The sequence below is a fragment of the Prinia subflava genome, chromosome 1, assembly GCF_021018805.1.
Source record: "Prinia subflava isolate CZ2003 ecotype Zambia chromosome 1, Cam_Psub_1.2, whole genome shotgun sequence".
Lineage (NCBI taxonomy): Eukaryota > Metazoa > Chordata > Aves > Passeriformes > Cisticolidae > Prinia > Prinia subflava.
Window position 1 is genome coordinate 4,293,770 of NC_086247.1, and position 18,294 is coordinate 4,312,063.

Here is an 18,294-nt window from a genome sequence, read left to right on the forward strand (position 1 = left end):
TTTGCTTTCTGCCTGTAGATCTTATTTGCTGTCAGAAGGTCCTTGGATTTTCCAGGATTTACAGTGAAGCTTTGTTGATATATATATGGAAGGTTGTGCTGAAGACAAGGTTTTAAACTCTTCCACTCTGCATTTCCGTGTGTGATATTGTTAATCCCTAATTCTAAAAACGTTTGAACTCTTAAAGACAGGACACTTTGTGTTCTTTGCCTTCACACATTGTATGTCTGAGTAAAGCTTCCAGTTTCATAAGGCCAGGGATAACTGTGATGTTTAGTGCCTCTGAAAAAATCAAACTAAATGTTCTCCCATGTGGTTGAAAAACAGTTGAATATTTTTTTCCCTCTCTCTTGAATACATGCAAAATAGAACTTGAGTTTGATGCCTTTATTGATAAACTCTTGCTCAGACACAGTGAGTGGTGTTCCAAAGGAGAGAAAAGTGTGGATGACAGTGCCAGAAATGTATTTCTGGTCTGTAATTTTTTTGGTAACTCTTCTGAGATTGATATTGTGCGACCACAGAATCATTAAGGTTACAAAAGATCTCTAAGATCATCAAGTCCAACCTGAGTTGTACAAGGGTCCATTTAGCATAGAAAATTGCTTTAAATCTTCTAAAAATATTGGAAATTAGAAAAAATAAACCAACAAACCTCCTTCAGTCTTGAATTGTAGTAAAGGAGGAAAACAAGACAATTGAAGGCAGAGGATTAGGTTACTCTTTTACTTACTGTGAACTGTTCCTTTATAAACTGGTAAAACTGTGTCATTAGTGGTCTTCTCTGATAATCACATGACTGAAATGTCCAGGGTTGTTAATCAATTGAAGGTTTAATTAGAAAACAGAAATAATGCAGTGGTATTGGAGTCAAGAGTGCTCAGATTTTACTGTTTTTCTACGCTGCATGGAAAGTCACCGGTTTCTAAGGGTGGAGGAAAACTCACTCTTTTGAAAAGTCAGTTTTCATTTGAATGTGTTCTTTCCTAAATAAAGGAACTCATATTTTTACAGCTTATTACTGATTATCTGCTAAATTCTATTCTTGTATTTAAAGTTTGGGTAGTTTGGAGATCATTTTTAAAATCAGAATAAATTGAAGTGAAAACTCTGTAGCTGAGAGGAAGTTACCAGCTAAACATTTGACTCTGGAACTTGACCTTCTAACCCTTTTTCTCTCAGGATTAGCTGTCTCTAGACACAGAAAAAGAGCATTTTCTAGTTCTTTAATATAATTCTGTTCATTTACTAGTTCAGTTGAAATTGGGATATTGGGACTTCACAAAACAGAAAAAAAAGATTTATTCTCCAAGTAGAAATTCAGCTGATGAGATTTATTTGTTCTAATGAAATCTAGGTCTATTAATTAGGAACTCTTGCTTCTATTAATGGAACACAAATGCATAGTCAAACCTGGTTTGTGTTTAAAACAAAATTCAATGTTCCAATTGAATGACACATTTTAAAATACAGCTTGTCTATGTTTACTTGAATTTACTTGAATCTCCAGCCATGCAGCCTGGCAAATCTAAATAAAGAGTATCATCAAGTAAATGGGAGATGTCAGTCACTGTTTTAACAACATGGAAGCTCAAAGTTTGACTTAAAATGAAACTATTTAGTTACATAAATATGTAAAATGCAGTCTACTGCAAAGCAAAATGAGGTACTAAATTCTGAGTAAAACCTCTAATCTCAAGCTATTATGTTTTAATGGTAACAAGCCCTTAAGAATCACTTTCTTTAAATAAGAATTAAAATGTGCAGTTGCAAATTGCTTGGAATTGAACCTATCTTTTCTATAATGCTTTTTGAAACACACAAAACTGTGTGTATAGCTCAGTGAATTTGAATTGACTAATGTCAGATATTTGGAAAAAAAGCCATTATTTTACTGTGGCTCTTCACTGATAATATTCATACTTCTTAAAAGGGCTGTGACTTGCATTGAGTGCAAATAATTCTGAGTTGGCTCCTGTGTTAGGGCCTCTCTAAACACAGAACTATTGGGAAACATCTACTAAGGAAGGAAATGAGACCAGGCAGTCCTCTGGTGAAGGAGTACAAAGTTGGGAATGTATTTCCATTGCCTCTTGGAAGATTGGAGGTTTGAAAATGAAGGCTTTGAGCTGCTCTCTTTTAGAAAATGAGGAACCCTGTTTGAAGATCATTTGAAGACCTTGTAGTTGATTCATCAGGGAAGGGAGCAATAAACCTTGGGTGCATCAGGTGAACTTGGCCTGGATACCGAAGAGCAGCCAGTGGATTTTAGGGGAGCAGAGATGAAGTTCACCAATGATGTGCTGGTGCTGTGAGGTGGATGTGACATTGTCACTCACAAACCCCTCTCTAAGCAAGTGCCTAACCTGCCACAGGCACTGCAAAATCCACAAAGTGCTGGAGTCTTTGCTGTCCTTGCTGTCCTGGCTGCTCCTACGAGGCTGCTCCACCCCACTGGTGCTGCTGCCTGGCTCTGCTCCCTGGCTGGGCAGCTCTGGGAGGGACCCTGGGGACAGCCCCGTGGCACCCAGGGACATCTCCCCATGGCACTCTGTGAGCCAGCGCTGGAGCCATGGTGGGGCCACCCCTTTCCTGTGCTTCTCATCATCATTCTGGGCATTCTCCTACTCTCCTATTTTCCCTTTTCTCTTGTATGAAAAAATGGAGTTATCACTTTGGATCCCAACATTTAGCCTCGTTTGTGTTTTAATCTTCTTTCTGGGTATGTTCAGAACTTAATTCCTTCCTGCATTTGTGGATCAAGGCAAAACTTGTCTGTCTTCACCTTGAGCAGATCAGAACAGTCCCTCACCCCTGCAAGTTCATGTTCTTTCAGGCATTCAGCTGGTTTCCAGGATTTCTGCTGTTTGCTTCTTGTGGCAAGGATCTCAATGTGCTGAGGTGACCTTTTCTCATATGCCATGCATAGAAACTAGGAGTATTCAATTCCTTTTTGTTTTTTCTTTTTTTTTTCTGGTGGGTTAATTCCTTAAAGATTCCCAAGGTTCATCTGTTTTGTTGTTTGGGAAATAATGTGCAATTTTCAATGCTTCTCAATGTAGCCCTGCCAAGATCTTCCTGTCCTGTGGTTGTTGTTGCTGCACTTGAGTCCTTTCCAGTCTTCTGCTGAGGTGACAGCCTTCACACCTGAGCTCTCCACCGCTCTGTCATGTACTTAATGAATTAAACTACTGACTCTGTGATCATTCTGCATTAAACATGCAGAAGTAATTTTTCATCTGTTGACCAGGGGGTTGGATGTCTTTATTCATGAGTTGGTAGTGGGTGATGGAGAGAAGTTCCCAGAATATCCTGGTGTGCCTTTCTGTCCTTCCTCTGTGTGGTTGTTTCTTAAATCATTGGATACTACTGAAAGATGTTTATTTTCAGCCTGTACTGAGATTGTTACCAATGAAGAATTTCTGCCAAAATTTTTGCTGAATGCTGTTTCAGTTCTCCTCGTCCTGTGGATGAGTTGGGATGGACTTGGCAGTGTTGGCTGGGCAGGTCACCTTGATGCCTTGACAGCTTGGACTTCTTGGGAGCTGAGGGACTTCCCATCATTAATCTGAGACCTCTTCCAGAATCTTTTCCTTTCAAGCCTGCTGTGCTCAGGGGATGGGTGAGATGTCAGCTGGCAGGGTGAGGTTGTGCCTTTTGCAAAGAACTGATGAACTTGATCTAAGAAAGAAATCCCAAACCCTTTTTGCCTTCAGAAATTATGGTTAAGCCTGGACTGAGCATAATTTGATGATGTCAGACGTGGTGTCTTACAACTCTTAAAATATGTCTTTCGATCTTGCAGTTTGAAAGAGGAAATTATGCAGTATTTTAGACATTTTTATTTATAGAACCGATTGCATATGCATTCCCTCGGTGTCATTTAAATTTCAAATTGCTATGTAGAAGTATGGAAAATAAGAAAGAATATTAAACTGGCCTCCTGAAAATTGACAGCTAGACCACAAGTGAATGTGGAAATGACTTTAACTCTTTGTAGCCCTCCTGCCAAGCAGCAGTAAGGACCAGATTCAGTTTCTGAGGATCTTTACTTAAAATTGTAACGTTGTCCTGAATTTCATCCAAATCTGGGAAAAAGAAGTGAAGCTGCACAGGCACTTGGTGGGTTCTACCTCCCCACAGAGACTGGGCTAAATGGATTTCACTGGAGCAGGGGTTAAGAACAACCTGTGAGCCTATAAATAACTTTTGGGCATGGAAGGATTTAAAACAGCATCTTTTTCTGGGGGACTGCTGGAGCAGCTTGTTGCTCTGTTCACCTCACTGCCTCCTGTTCTCTTGTTCAAGTCCTGCTGTTCCTTTCAGATTTCCCCACGTTTTCAGAGCTGTAGCCAGAGTTGTTGAGAGTTTCAGCTCATTTCAGTTTGAGCTGGTTGTTCACAATTTCTCTCCTCTGTTTGCCATTTCTCCTGCCTATTCTCATAATGCTGCTCTTCCTTTATTTTTTTCTCCTCTTTTTCATATTTAAGTTAGAGGAAACAAGATTATAAATATTACAGATAAAGACATAAGACCAGAAAAGATTTTGAGGTGTAACTTGCTGAACTCACGAAAAATAATAACTTCACACAGAAGCAGGAAGCCTGCCAGAACTGAAAGATAATTGAGGTATGGAAAGAGACACTCAGGGAAGATTGAGCTATATCAAAAAATTTGGATCAAGGTTTTCTGTTTAGGAAAGAAGATTCCAAGGCTGGCCCTTCCTTTACAGAGAATAAATCTGTGAAATTATTTAGAAATGTAATTAGAAGTGGTTTATGGTAGGGAGTGATCTGAACTGTAAAATGAACAGTAATAAATTTCAGGTACCAGATAAGGTTCAAAGGCACTAAAACCATTTTAATTTTAAACAGCTGAACTACAGTTGCAGTTAATTTTTTAAAGTGTTTTTATCCTCACTTTAAAATTACAAATGGCAAGTGCATTGCTGTATTTTTTTAAGAGTTCAAGAGGGATGGAAGTTCTTCCAACTGATATATCTATGTCAGAATCTTCCTAGTGACCCTGGCCACACCAGTGATTATTTTTACAAGATTCATCCCCCCCCTTACACATCCATGCCTGTCTCAGTACTAAGTGACTCTGGTTTTGGATGCTTCTCTTGAAGTGAGGTTAAACCAAATTCCATCCTTTGAACCTCTCTGAAATGGAATAAATTTGGCCTCAGTACTGGCTGCATTATAAGAAGCCCTAGTAAATAATAATAGGTGTGTGGATATTTGTGATTTAATAGGAAGATGTTGGAACATCTTTGAAGCATGATTTATTTTCAGTGGATAGTGGAGCATGTAAATGAGTGTGATTTAGTTGATACAGTATTCCTGAATTAAAAAAAACCAACTCTGAAAAAAACATCTATTGGTACAATGGTTCATTAATGATTAGAAGAGATAGAAACAAAAAGTGAATGAATTTAGGGTGCTGAGGAAAGAGATCCCCAGTCATGTGCAGCAATAACCAAATCAGCCCTGTATTATCAACACTCTTTTCAGCACAAATCCCAAAACAGCCCCAGCCCAGCTACTGTGAAGAAAATTAACTCTACCCCAGCCCAAAGCAGCACATGTCAAAACAGATGTAAAAGTGACAATATCACAATTTGTTGCCAAGTGCCAAGCCAAGGTTATTTAGAGGAGTTTCTAGAGTAGCCTTGATTGTGGTGATGTTACTTGAGAGTGGAGAATAAAAGATGCTGTGTTGGAATCCTGCTCTTTGGGAGTCTGCTGCTGCTGTCACAGGTAACCCCCAAAGCTGTGTGGTAAAGGCATCAGCTGCTTTGCTCTGTAGCTTCTCTTTTGTGCTGCAACGCTTAAAATACTTGAAATTGTATTTAAATTAGGACAGCATTTCTGCTAGATCATGTCCAAGTGTGTAAATTTATTTTTAGAAAGGTAAATGTTACTGATTTCAGGGGCTAAAAAGAATGATGCTTTAATCAGACCGAACAGAGAATTTATTGCAAATTAAAACTTGATGTAAACTTCAAAGTTGGAGTGAGGTTTACTCAACTGACACTGATGAACTGGTTTTAATGCACTGTGTTGTATTTTAGCTGACAAAGTACCTGCAAGTTGGTATTGCCCAACCAATAAACCTTTCAAAAGGGAGCTACTTTGGTTGGTCTTATGATACTCAAATTAACTGATTTCAGGATGAAGTTGGAAATCTACAATATAATTACCAGGGAATATTTATAGCAGCCTGGGTAGTTCTTAGCCATTACTTTGAAATATTTCACTGCTTCAGCTTAGTGCCATATCTTGCCTGTGTACGTACATATAAATAAGTGTATCTGTGTATGTATATGTATAAAAGTGTAATTAAACAGACTTGTCACCTTGTGTGTTTGATGTATAGCAGTGGCACAGTGTGGTTTAAGAATGAATATATTAAAAAAGCCTGAATGGAAATGCTTTCTGATGGGTTGGAATAAAATACTTGGGAGATTGTTTATGAAGTAGGAGGAGACTCCTTAGGAGCCACTTACATCTTATTCATCATGGTACTGTGACTTCTGCTGCTTTTCATCTACTTCTGTGTTTCCATCAGTTCTGTGCTATCAAACTTTGGCACTATTGTGCTCTTGCTACACTTCTTCCTGCTTTTTTTAACCCCCTCCTCTTTTAGAATGTCTCTCTGGAATCTGTGTTTTGTAGAGACAAGCCAACTTATTTAATAACTTTGCCCAAACTGCTTTATTAAGAGGGTGTAATTTATTTTCCTGAATTACATACCTTTTAGACTTTGATTTTTTGTTTTTGAAGTGGAGTAAATAAATGAAATGCAGTAAACTAGCAACAGGAGTAAAAGATTTAAATTCCTTTGTATAGAACTAAATATGAAAGAGAATGATTTTTTAAAGACATATGTTACATGACAAAAATAATATACTGTGAATCAAATATTTAGCATTACAGACCAGCTTGAAAGTCTCATAAGGGATTTACCTTTGCTTAGACTTGAGTGTCAGTGAGGTACAGACAAAAACTCTAGCCAGTGTCACAGCCAAATTCTTAGGCTGTGATCAGTAGATCAGTTGTTACAGTAAAATAGTGCTTTTGTGTGACACAAATTTTCTGTTAATTTTTTTAAGGTCACTTATGAAGAAAATGAAATCTTTGAGCTTTAGCCCAAAATTGTCATCTTCATGTAGGTACCCCTGGTCTCAAAGAAATGTCATTTCCTTCAATTAATTGAGGGAAAAGATACAGATTTTCAAGTGAAGACACATTGCAAGGTTTTTATTCCACGGAAAAAAAAATTCCTTTGGGGAAGATCTACTTTAATTGGCAAGATGAAGGCATGAAGAATTTGTGCTGTATTATTAAGTGCTAATTTTTTTTGTACCAAAGGAAGCTATTTTAGTAGGTGCTATATTACTAAAATTCAAATATATTTTATGTGACATTTAACAGACTCAACACTGCTCTCTCACCCTAAATTCAGATTAAAGCACTGGAGTCAAGGCTGCTGTTGAAATTGACATTTTATTTAGAAGAAGAAATGTCCATGTTTAAAAATGGATCATCCATGTACCTTAGTGAATTCCCCATGTGATGTCCATGGAGTGAGATTGGATGTGCCAAGAAAAGATGGGTAGGGTAGGAGTGATACTGAAGAGATGTTTGTACAGGGGGATGGGAAAACTCAATTATACCTTGGGAGAGAGAGCTGACATGTTTTCATTTTAAGTTTTCAGACAGTTTCTCAATTTTTTCAACAATTAAACCATGCTTTTCTGAAGCAAGGTTAGCTCACTGGTGGAGGTGTGGAAATTTTGAATCCTCATAAACCTTCCTGGGCAAATTCCAGGGACATTGCATAACAGTATATTGGGGAAAATGTTCTGCAGAAATCAATGTGTTGTCCTTTCCATCTTCTGTCTGTGCATCTTCTACACAAAATCCAGAATCATAACTGTTTAGCAGTTGCACCATTGTATCTGTGAATATTTACAAAACCTTCCTTGCCCTGAAGCAGCTTTACAGCAGTCCTGAACTTCTGTTATCATTGCAGAAGTTATCTATGCCTAATTTACTCCACTTTTTGTAAAGGATAGGACTCCTGGTATTCTTTAACATGAAAAAATTAGTATTGATTTCAGTGGTTTATATACTGATTTTTTGTGTACAAAATATATTTTTTTAGTATTGAGAGTATGCAGACATCTGAAGTTCTGACATATGGTGGAGAACCAGACACTGAAATTTTAATGGTGTCTTTATGAACTCTGTCTTCAGCTATGTTGATTTTTAAATGAGGTTTTTAACTAGAAATATTTTTGTGCAAACTGGCTGGGGTTTCATGTGCACATGAATAATTCTCCACAATTATTAAAAACCTTGGAAGACTGCGACGTGTTTAGTCAGTCTCTTCCCATTCTTTGTCTCTGTGGCAGTCTCTTTAGGAGTGGAAAACATTTGGATTCTAAGACAGCAATTTTTATTTGTGTCTAAAATACTATTTTCTTCCCCCTTCCTGCAAAGTTAGTAGTAAATTGAGAACTTATTTTTCAAAGATGAGCTATTACACAGCAAACAACTGAGTCCTTTGTGTGGATGGAGTCAGTCTCTGATGCACTTCATGATGCTCTGTTCATGAAAGCAAATCTAACACTTTGGTAGCATAGATTAATTATTTTCTTCTAGTTTCTGCTCTTTTCTACATCAAACAGTGAATTTTGTTAGTCTCTGCAATGTTTATTTAGAGATTTATGTTGCTTGATTTCTTACAGAAATGGGATCATCCTCTGTGCTGACTGCCAGTGCCTTTCTCTGTAAGAACAGCTTTGGAGTCTGTGGGGAGCACACACATTTATTGCAGTAGACAGCAGTGGGATGAACACCCAGGGCTCCTGTGTTGCTTTCAAAGCAGCTTGTTCAAGTATGAGATTCCTGAGCAGTTTGAAGTTGTGTTTACTTGCTGCATGTATTTTTCAGAAAAATATTTGCTGTTGGTACTGCAAGTGTAGAAAGTGCCATCATGCAAGCCGTGTCAGAGGTAATGGGGTGGAAAAGCAGGGGGTGCTGCCTGCAGGTGAGAGGAGCTGCTCTGTTCTGCTGAGTTCCCAGCAGGAGTGGATGGATCCTGCAGGTCCTGCCAGGGTGCTTTGCTCACAGCCCTGGCCTGGAAAGGGAAAGGGGGATGCCCTGAACACACAAATGTGGTGCTCCCTGTCCCAAGCAAAACTCAGGCCCTGCCTGAAAGGCTGAGGAGCTTTGCACACCCCCTGCAATCTGTGATTAACTGCAGAGTAAAAGGGGTGTAGTGGTTGCTGTCTGTGAATAATCAATTTCTACTGCAGCTTTTGTGGGGGTCTTAATGTATTTTGTGGCCTTTTTGAAATCCTTTAGTTTTAAGAGTACACTGCATCTTCGTGGCAGAGTGAGACTGAAGATTCCCCTGGAAGCAGACGTGGACTTTATCTTCTCTAGGGCTCACCAAGCAATTCTCATTTTGTGTGGGTGTGTGAAGGCAATATCACAGAATTGTCTGAGTTGGAGGCAGCCTTAAAGTCACCATCTCTGCTGCGGGCAGGGACACCTCCCACTAGATCAGGTTGCTCAGAGCCCCATCCAGCCTGGCCTTGAACACCTCCAGGGATGGGGCAGCCACAGCTTCTCTGGGCAGCCTGTGCCAGGGCCTCACTAGCCTCAGAAAATAGGTGTTTTTTTAATATCTAATGTAAACCTGCCCTCTGTCAGTTGGAATCTGTTTCCCCTTGTTCTGTCACTGCATTCTCTTGTAAAAAGTCTCTCTCCATCTTTCTCGTATGCTCCCTTCAGGCACTGGAAGGCCATGTCTATGTTTGTAGTGCAAAAACTGCTTTTCTTCTTGTTTTTTTTCTGTCATCAGACTAACTTTTCTGTCTTGTTATATATTATTATTGACTCATCAAGGAGATGTTTGAGTCTGTCCTGAGAGAGTTGGGTCAGGACTGCTGCAGGAGCTCTCCTCAGACTTCTGCTTTGTGACCATTAATTAATGTTTTCAGGGGAAAAGGAAAGAACTCAGCCAGTACAAAGCACCCTGGGCAATGAGGGTTTTTGTTAAAATGTTGATTCTGGGCCCATCACTGAGGTAAAATTGGAGTCACAAAGTTTTGAGCTATTTATTTTCAATACTTTAGTGAGCTCCATAAGGAAATGAAGTTGTTCAGTGTGATTGGTGGGTGAGATGGGCAACTTTCCCTCTCTTTATTCTACCTGGCTGTAGGTTGTTGTACAGGGGATACTGTGACTTGATAACACTACATCAACCAATACACAAAAAGCTGTGTTTTTGTTCTTTGCCTAATAATTCAATGGGTAGTGACTGAACCACAGTACAGCTATTTAAAATTTCTTCAAATATTAAAGAGCACAGTTACAGCAATTGTGTTCTTCTCATTTTCTGTGTTATCTGCCAAGACATGAACTGCTGTTTGTGTTAGACTGTTAAATCACAGTTACTGAAGTGCTTAAAAATGTTAGTCTATAACTGACCTTCTGTCCTGTCCTGGTCTGATTTTTCAATGGCTCCATTATTGTGAAATACTGCTCCACATGACTGTGGAACGAGCAGAAAGTGTGCTCTTTTTCACATTTAGCAGCTTTCAATCACTAATGGTTTCTGACTGTGCATGAAGCTCTCAGATTTTTGTGTTCTCGTATTAGAAGAAGGTTTGAAGCAGCTTGGACACAAAACCAGTGCTTGTTATGTTGAGGTGAAGTAGTTAAGCAATGAAATTCTAAGAGTATGGGCGGCCTTGCAGAAGTTTTGGTTGTCAGAAGCAGTCAAAACCAATTTGGTATGAAATGAGGAAACTACTGTGGGGTTATACTGAACCAAATGAGCAGGATGTGCTCGTGGGCCAGTGCTGACAGTGGCTTTGCTCAGCTTTGTTTGGTTACAGCCATTCTGTGATCCTGGTCTTTCAGTGAGTCTGGAGAGAAACTGAGGGGAAAAAAAATTGTGAACACAGTTAACCCAGATGAGAAAATAAGCTGTCACTCCTCACACAATAAATGAGTCTCTGATACCTACACAAGAGTATCCAGTAGTGCTCCAGCTGCAGGACAGGCTTTTAAAGCTGTTGAGGTGAATTCACAGGTCACAGGATCAAGTGGTGATTGCCTTCCTGCCGACCTGTACAAGCATGAAGGCACCAGGTGGGTAAAGACCTCCAAGAGCAGCTGGATTTTGTCTCTTCTTTTCAAAAGGATAAGTGCTGGTGATAGCAGTCACAGAAATCTCCTAACTGTGGGTCACGATGGAGGTTGAGGAGTTCAGTGGCTCCTCCCAGGAGGTTCTGTCAGAACACAATGTCAGGCAGGCAGAAGCTGTGAGAATTCAGAGCTGCAATTGCTGTAGCAGATTTTTGGCAACCATTAGGCCACGGAGGTCAGGGAGCTGAAGTGCTCCTCGAGGGAGAAGGTTCCAGTGTTTGCTTTCAGAAGTGGCCCTTGGGCAGGACCAGGCAGCTCTTTTGCATTGGGAATATTTCCCATCGTGTCCTGCTGATGTGGATTCCTTCAGCATCTTGGCTGAGATGTGGTGCTGAGAAGAAGAAACTGAGGGGCTGGCCTGGCAGCAGCATGTTTAAAGCATGTTTTCATACCACATCAACGTGGAAAAATGGTTTGGTTTGGCTTTTTTCTCACGAAAAGTGTGGCTACTGTGAAATAACAACACAAAAAATCTGTAAACAAATTCTTCCTGCAAATGGCAGCCTGCTTTCTTTGAGAACAATAAGTGACAGTGTTTCACACTAGGGAATGAAAGGCAGTGCTCTGGAATCACAGACCTTTGGTTTCAAGCACAATTAAGCACATGCTGTAGTATTATCTTCATCATTCCTGGTGGCTGTGAAGATTTCCCTCTCGGTGGATTCTGCTTGCACTGTGTGCCCTTGCTCATGATATGGCAAATAACCTGAAATTTTGATGGTAATACTCTGCCTTGCACCACTACAACTCCTGGCTGTGCTGTGCTGCTCTGAGTGTACATGGATGTCTAATTAATGTGGTTTTGGGAACATTTCCTATAGGCAATTAAAATGTGGGGATTTGCTCTAGAGCCTGTTCAGTGAAACACAGACATGAGGAAGGCAATTTTTCAGCTATGTGACATTAATTCCACAGGGAAGGGGATTACAATCAATGTTTCTTTGCTTTGAAGGAGTGTGTACTCGTGGCTGTAGAATTCACAAACTAAGTTGGATTGATGTGGGCAGCACAAGCATTGCTGGATGTTTGTGCTTTTCAAGGCCCGAGATGGAATTTTGGGCAGGTTTTAGTATTTTTGGCACGCTTTACAGGATATGTTTCTTCCACATTTCTCTCACTCCTCCCTCTCACAGCTGCTATGCAGCATTTTTTGCCCTTTCTTAAATATGTTCTCACAGAGGTGCCACCAGCAGCAGGTGGTGTTCTGGGGTTGTCTGGAATGGGCTCTGTGGTGGAGATACCCTGGCCCCTTCTCCCAAAGGCCTCTCCTTGCTACCAAAACCTTGCTGCATAACCCAGCACACCTGTCTAAGCAGGTTTTTTTGGTAGTATTACAACTGATAACTGCTTGTTATCACCCTCCCCTTTCCTATTTAGTTTTATCATTGAGTATTTTGATATTTTAACTATTTTCTAGATACAATTTTGATATTGAATAATTGTATTTATTTGGTAGCACGTCCTGGAACAGCCTGGTCTAGTGGAAGGTGTCTGCCTATGGCAAGGGGGTTGGGCTTTAGGGTTCCTTCCAACACTCTATGAATATTCACTTTAAAACAATATAGGTATTTTCAGCTGCCTCATTATCCCCTCTGAACAAACACTCCCAGGCTTTTCTTTGTTCACAGACTTCCATTTCATCAGAGACACAGGGAATCATGGAATCATAGAAAGGTTTGGGTTGGAAGGCACCATAAAAATAAAATACAGTTTTGTGTTGAAGCTTTATATTTCCAAAAAGTTGTGGTTTTGGTGTTTTTTTTTTCTGGAGACACAATTTTATATAGTGTTGAAAATAATTGCAGGACAAAAGTAATACGCAATCATTTTACATTCTTGAAGATAACCCAAATAATGTATATTTATTTGAATGTGCTTGTATTTTTAGGAAAAAGAAAAGAAAATCAGTCTTACCAGTTGTAATGATTTAGTAGCATGACACAGTACAGTTATTTTGAGGATTAGATAGTTTTCACACAAGGTAACATCAAAAGTAATTTGTTTCTCTTCATTGCCTTTGATATTATTTAATCTGATGTTTCAGAGCAGTCCTTGTTCCCATATAATGCTATTATTAATAACCTTAATATGTGTGAGTCTGATTGTTTTGTTTGGATATATAGATTTAATAGATGGAATTGTAAAAAAATGTGTTTTGACAATAAAAAAACCTAACAAAAAGTAGGTATAGACTGGCATTTGAAAAATTCTGGGAAATCTAGAAAACTCTTTTGCTTAAGGTCACTTACTTCTATTTGATCCATCTGTCGAGGTTGAACATAACTCTTTGTGCTGAATGCAGAAATTAGTTGGTGTACCATTTGAGTTACTTTGTACAAAAAAAGGCTGTAGTCTCAATCAAATGTGAGTCTAAAATTGTTTTTTAATTTTATTTTCTAGAAAAGAAAGATGTCACGCAGAGCTTGGAAAGCTACACGGCAAAATGCCCCGGGACAATGGAAGTCATCACTCTTCCAGATGGTTTGAAGCTACCTCCTGTTCCCTTCACCAAATTGCCTATTGTGAAGTAAGCCCAAAACACAATCTTTAACTTTTTCACAGTACCTGTCAAATTTTAAAGGATGCTGAAAGGATGCAGTCATCTCACTTTAGGCATGTGGATCACAGGAACATGGAAAAATGTCAAAATGTCAAATTGTTTTGAGAAGCTCTTGAGCAAAAATAGAGCCTTTGACCAAAAAATACTTTGTGGCCTTTAATTTCAGAAAGAGAGAAGTTTTGTTTTTTTGAAGAACTGTCCTTCAACAATTTCTTACTCAATTCAAGGAAGGTATTTTGCTGCAGCTGAGATTTTAGTTCAATACTTGATCATTTCAGTACTGAAGGTCCATGAGAGTGGTGCTTTTTGTAACTCTCCTTTTCCAGATGCTGCATTTTCAAGCTGGCATCTTCACTGGCCTGTTCTAAATCTCAGTTCCATTCAGGAACATCATGCAGTCAGGCCAATGAATAATAACTTGTTCAGGTTTAAACCTGGCATGAAACATTAGAGAGAGTCAGAGAGAATGAAAGCAGCCACTGGGTATCAGTAATAGGAGAGTGAAAGGAAATATTTTCTTTTTGAAGAAAAGATAATTCCTATTCCAGAAAAAGTATGCTGAATAGTGAAGGAAATGGGGCAAATGCTGATTGAATCCTTGTTCATGAGAGTAATGCATTTAGTCATAGCATCATAGAACTATGGAAGAGTTAAAACTGGAGGAGACTTCAAAGTGTTCAAGTCCAACCACCAACCCAGCAGCACCAGCATGCTCCCCATCAAACCATGTCCTCAGATACCACATCCACACAGTTTTTGAACACTATCAGGGATGGTGACTCCACCACCTCCCTGGGCAGCCCTTTCCAATACTTGACAACCCTTTCCGGGAAGAAAATTCTAACACTGAATTTAAACTTCCTGTGGTGCAGTTTGAGGCCATTTCCTCTTATCCTGTTGTTTGTTACCTGGGAGAAGAGACTGGAATAAGAGGCCAGTCAGAACTCTGGCAAGAGATTCCCAAGACTTCAGTGAGAAAGACTTTGTGTCATTTAAAATGTTTTCTATGCTGAGAGCAGGGGACAAACACATCCATTTCTATTATCAACTTGTCTTGACCTGGCTGTGCTTGGAATGTTGGGAATAGCTCCTTCTGTTTTGCCATGGGGCCAGGAACTAAACTTTATTTAACATTTAAGAGTTGCTGCTCCTCTCCTCCTCCTTCTTGTCTTTTAAAATTTCTGTAAAAGCCATAGTAATAAAAATTTGCACTCCAATAAAATATTAATTGAATTTAGATACAAAGCCTCTGGTTACATCTGCCCAGCATATCTGGTGTTGCAGAGCTGGCCAGCCTGTTTAGAACCTGCTGTGCTGCTGGACTGCAGAGCTCCCTGAGCTAAATCGGGCTAATTTTTGTGACATCAATTACAAATCTGTGGAAATGTCATTTTGATCAATGTTGAATAACCTCAGCTTACGATTCAATTCATGTTAGAGCCCTCTAGAAACACACATTTTCTGATGGGGATGACTTCTATTTACTGTTGGCATTTCATGGTCTACGAGTTTTAATCCATTTAATGTGGGGTGCTTATTTTGGATGCGGATTTCTTAATCAAAATACTGTCAGACATGGAAATGCCACAGTGAAATAGGAACACAGTGGCAATGTTACCTTTTCTCCCCAGTACTTCAAAAGCAATAGAAGAGATTTGGCAAGGCAAAATCTTCATATTCCATTACTCATGTTCATTTGCAAATCATCATCTGGTATTTTTTCAGATAAAAAATGCACTATTCCCATTTTTATAATTTACCTATGTTAAAGGTAATTGTCTTACTAATATACTTAAAAGCAGAAATTTTTCTTTCTTTTCACCACTGCTGCTTTTAGCTGTCCTTACATTCTTTCCTTACTACCTCAAATTTACTCAGTGCCATTTTTTCTCTTCCCTCTGTTTACCTAGTATAGTGGGATTTCTTTAAAAAAAAAAATTCTTTTCCCATCTAAGCAAGGTTGTTTTTAATTAACATTTTCCAAATACAGGATTTTGATCTTCTGGGTAGCTAGTGAAATTAGTTAGTAATTCTTAATTGTCACTCATTTGCATTCAGTGGTGTCAGGCCAGGGGACATGACTGAAGCTTTTCACACAAAGGAATTAAAAATACGCCCTCTTCTGTGTCTGACCTGTGAGGGTACAGCTCTCTGATATGTGGCTGAGGAACATTCCTTCCACTGTCATTCAAATACAGCAGGTTATCCACCAGCATTTACATAATAACCATGAAGGAGCCATGAAGGAGCACTTTCCTCTGTATATAAAATAAAATTCCTTTTTATTACCTCTTTATCAGATTCAATGCTTTTTTCCTCAAATAAATATAATTCACATTTGTGCTTTAAGTTGCATTCTAATTTGTAAAAAAAATTCCATCAGAAGAGGTTTTAAAATATGAAATATCTGGGGTCTCTTACAGTTTCCTTCTTATTCCTCAGGCTCGTTGTCTATGATTTTGCATATGATTTTGATGCTGACACTAAGTATCACCAACATGTAATATATGGATGTGATTTAGTTCTTTTCCAACCTATTTTTAGTGTTACTTAGTAATTTCTTACCAGGTGTTTTGTTTCACAGAGAGATCTCGTGTAGTGTTACTCTTACAGCCTCATTATTTTTCAGCAGAAACACATTATCTTGGTTTCTTGTGTGTGTCTACTTTCTATTAGTGTGATACTGATATATCTGTTCTTTATTGTGCTGAGTTCCTGGTTTGAAGTAATTAGGTGTCCTACAGGTTTAGAGAATGCTGCTGTTTTTACTGAATATCCACCAATTTATTGCTTGTTCTTCTGCTCAAAATTTAGTTTTTACTTTCCCCTCAGCACTGGAAGAGCAGTGATTTCCCTGCCTGGCATTGTAGGGAATTTGGTCTAGCAGGGATGTAATCTAATAAATAATTTGTTTTCTGTCTATTTGTAATTGCTTTCTGGTTGTTTAACAAACCCACTCAAATTTCTGGGACATTTCCTTCCTTCCAGCAGCAATTCTGCATTTTCACTGCATTAAAATCAGCCTTAGTCACTCTGGAGAAGTTTCTTTATTTGTGTTGTCCAGTGAAATCTTGTCTGGATTCTAGTTTGGGTGTGAGTTACACATCTGGCTGCTTTCTGCACTGGAGATGTGGTTCAGTCTGCACTCAGAAATTAATAGCTGGATTTCAAATCACTATTCTGGCTAGTTTTGGGTTTGTTAGTTTCTAAAGAAGATTTTTTGCCTTTGTTATTTATTTTCTGAGACCTTTCTGAAACTGCAGTTCCCTTGGGTTGATGCTACTTCTTTTTGTATTTTCAATGTTTGCTTCAAGTTTTCCATTTTGGGTATTTTATTCTCAGACTGACATTTCACATTTATCAGCTCTTTTTTAACACAGTCACCTGTTACAAAATAGAATAAATGAAATAATTAGAAACTATTTTTACTCAACAGATCTGTGAAGCTTTTGAACCTTCCAACCAGTCTCCGACCTCACAAAATGAAAAGTTTACTTGGGCAGAATGTGTCAACCAAAAGTCCCTTCATATATTCTCCAATTATTGCTCACAGTCGTGGGGAAGAACGAAATAAGAAAATAGGTAAGAATAATTTACAGTATTTTCTGTTATTTTGTTAAATTAGAGAATCTTCTGTGGTCAAGGAAAAAAGACCTGAACATTACTGTCTTTTATTTGAGATAACCAATTTTTAGCCTCAAGTCCTGAAGGAACAAATATTTTTTCTCTGGGGTTTCTTATTCAAAAGAGGAATAAAGTCTCATAGATGGTAACATTGATTTTTCAGAACACATAAACTAGTTTTATTTCCTTCTCAAACAAAAGAGAATTTAGGGAAAACTTAGTTCTGACACGCTCTGCTTGGCAGCCACCAGTTTCAATGCCCTGAGGAAAATGCACTGCTGTGGTTTTTCCTTGTCCTATTCTGATTCAACATAAACTCAAGAGTGATGAACTGTCTGATTAGTCCTTTTTATTTAAGAACAGTTCAGCCAAGAAAAAGTTTTTAAACCCTGTAAGGAATATTAGTCATTTCCTTTATATAAAGACTATAAAGCCTTTCAATGCAGTAATTGTGCCATTAGAAAAAGATTAGAGGTTTGTTTAAATCCTGGATTAAGTTACAAATATTAGTAGTTCTTTTTGTGGCTTTTGTGTGTATCATGTGCCTGATAATTTCTACCAGAGGCATCAATATCAGCACAAAAAAGACTTGTGTGACTGTGGAGCAGAACTGATTGTAAAAACTTCAGAAATTTACAGGATGTTTTATCTTAAATCACTTGGCTCCTTGTTCATCTGGCCTGTGCCTGGCATGCAGGGCCAGTTTTCCAAGAGTGTCTGTGTGGTTTCCTCTTTCCAGCATAGGTGGGCTGTGAAAGTTTGATTACTATTAAATTTTCAATATTGAATCTCTTAGCTATAAGAGATTCAATATTGGACAAAGAAAGGAAAAACCCACTGTATTGTGGGTTTTTTTCATTTTGTCACACAATTGTATAATGC

General features: G+C 38.6%; 1 protein-coding gene across 3 annotated transcripts in view; it reads left to right on the top strand.

Annotated features, from left to right (window-relative positions):
- The window catches only part of TRAPPC9 (trafficking protein particle complex subunit 9), a 455,571-nt gene that overhangs the window by 32,687 nt on the left and 404,590 nt on the right, over positions 1 to 18,294 (top strand). For all 3 annotated transcript variants that reach the window (XM_063407939.1, XM_063407850.1, XM_063408027.1), the window contains 2 exons: positions 13,629 to 13,755; positions 17,225 to 17,370. In XM_063407939.1, coding sequence (XP_063264009.1) covers positions 13,629 to 13,755; positions 17,225 to 17,370 — 273 coding nt within the window. The remainder of the gene's footprint in view (positions 1 to 13,628; positions 13,756 to 17,224; positions 17,371 to 18,294) is intronic.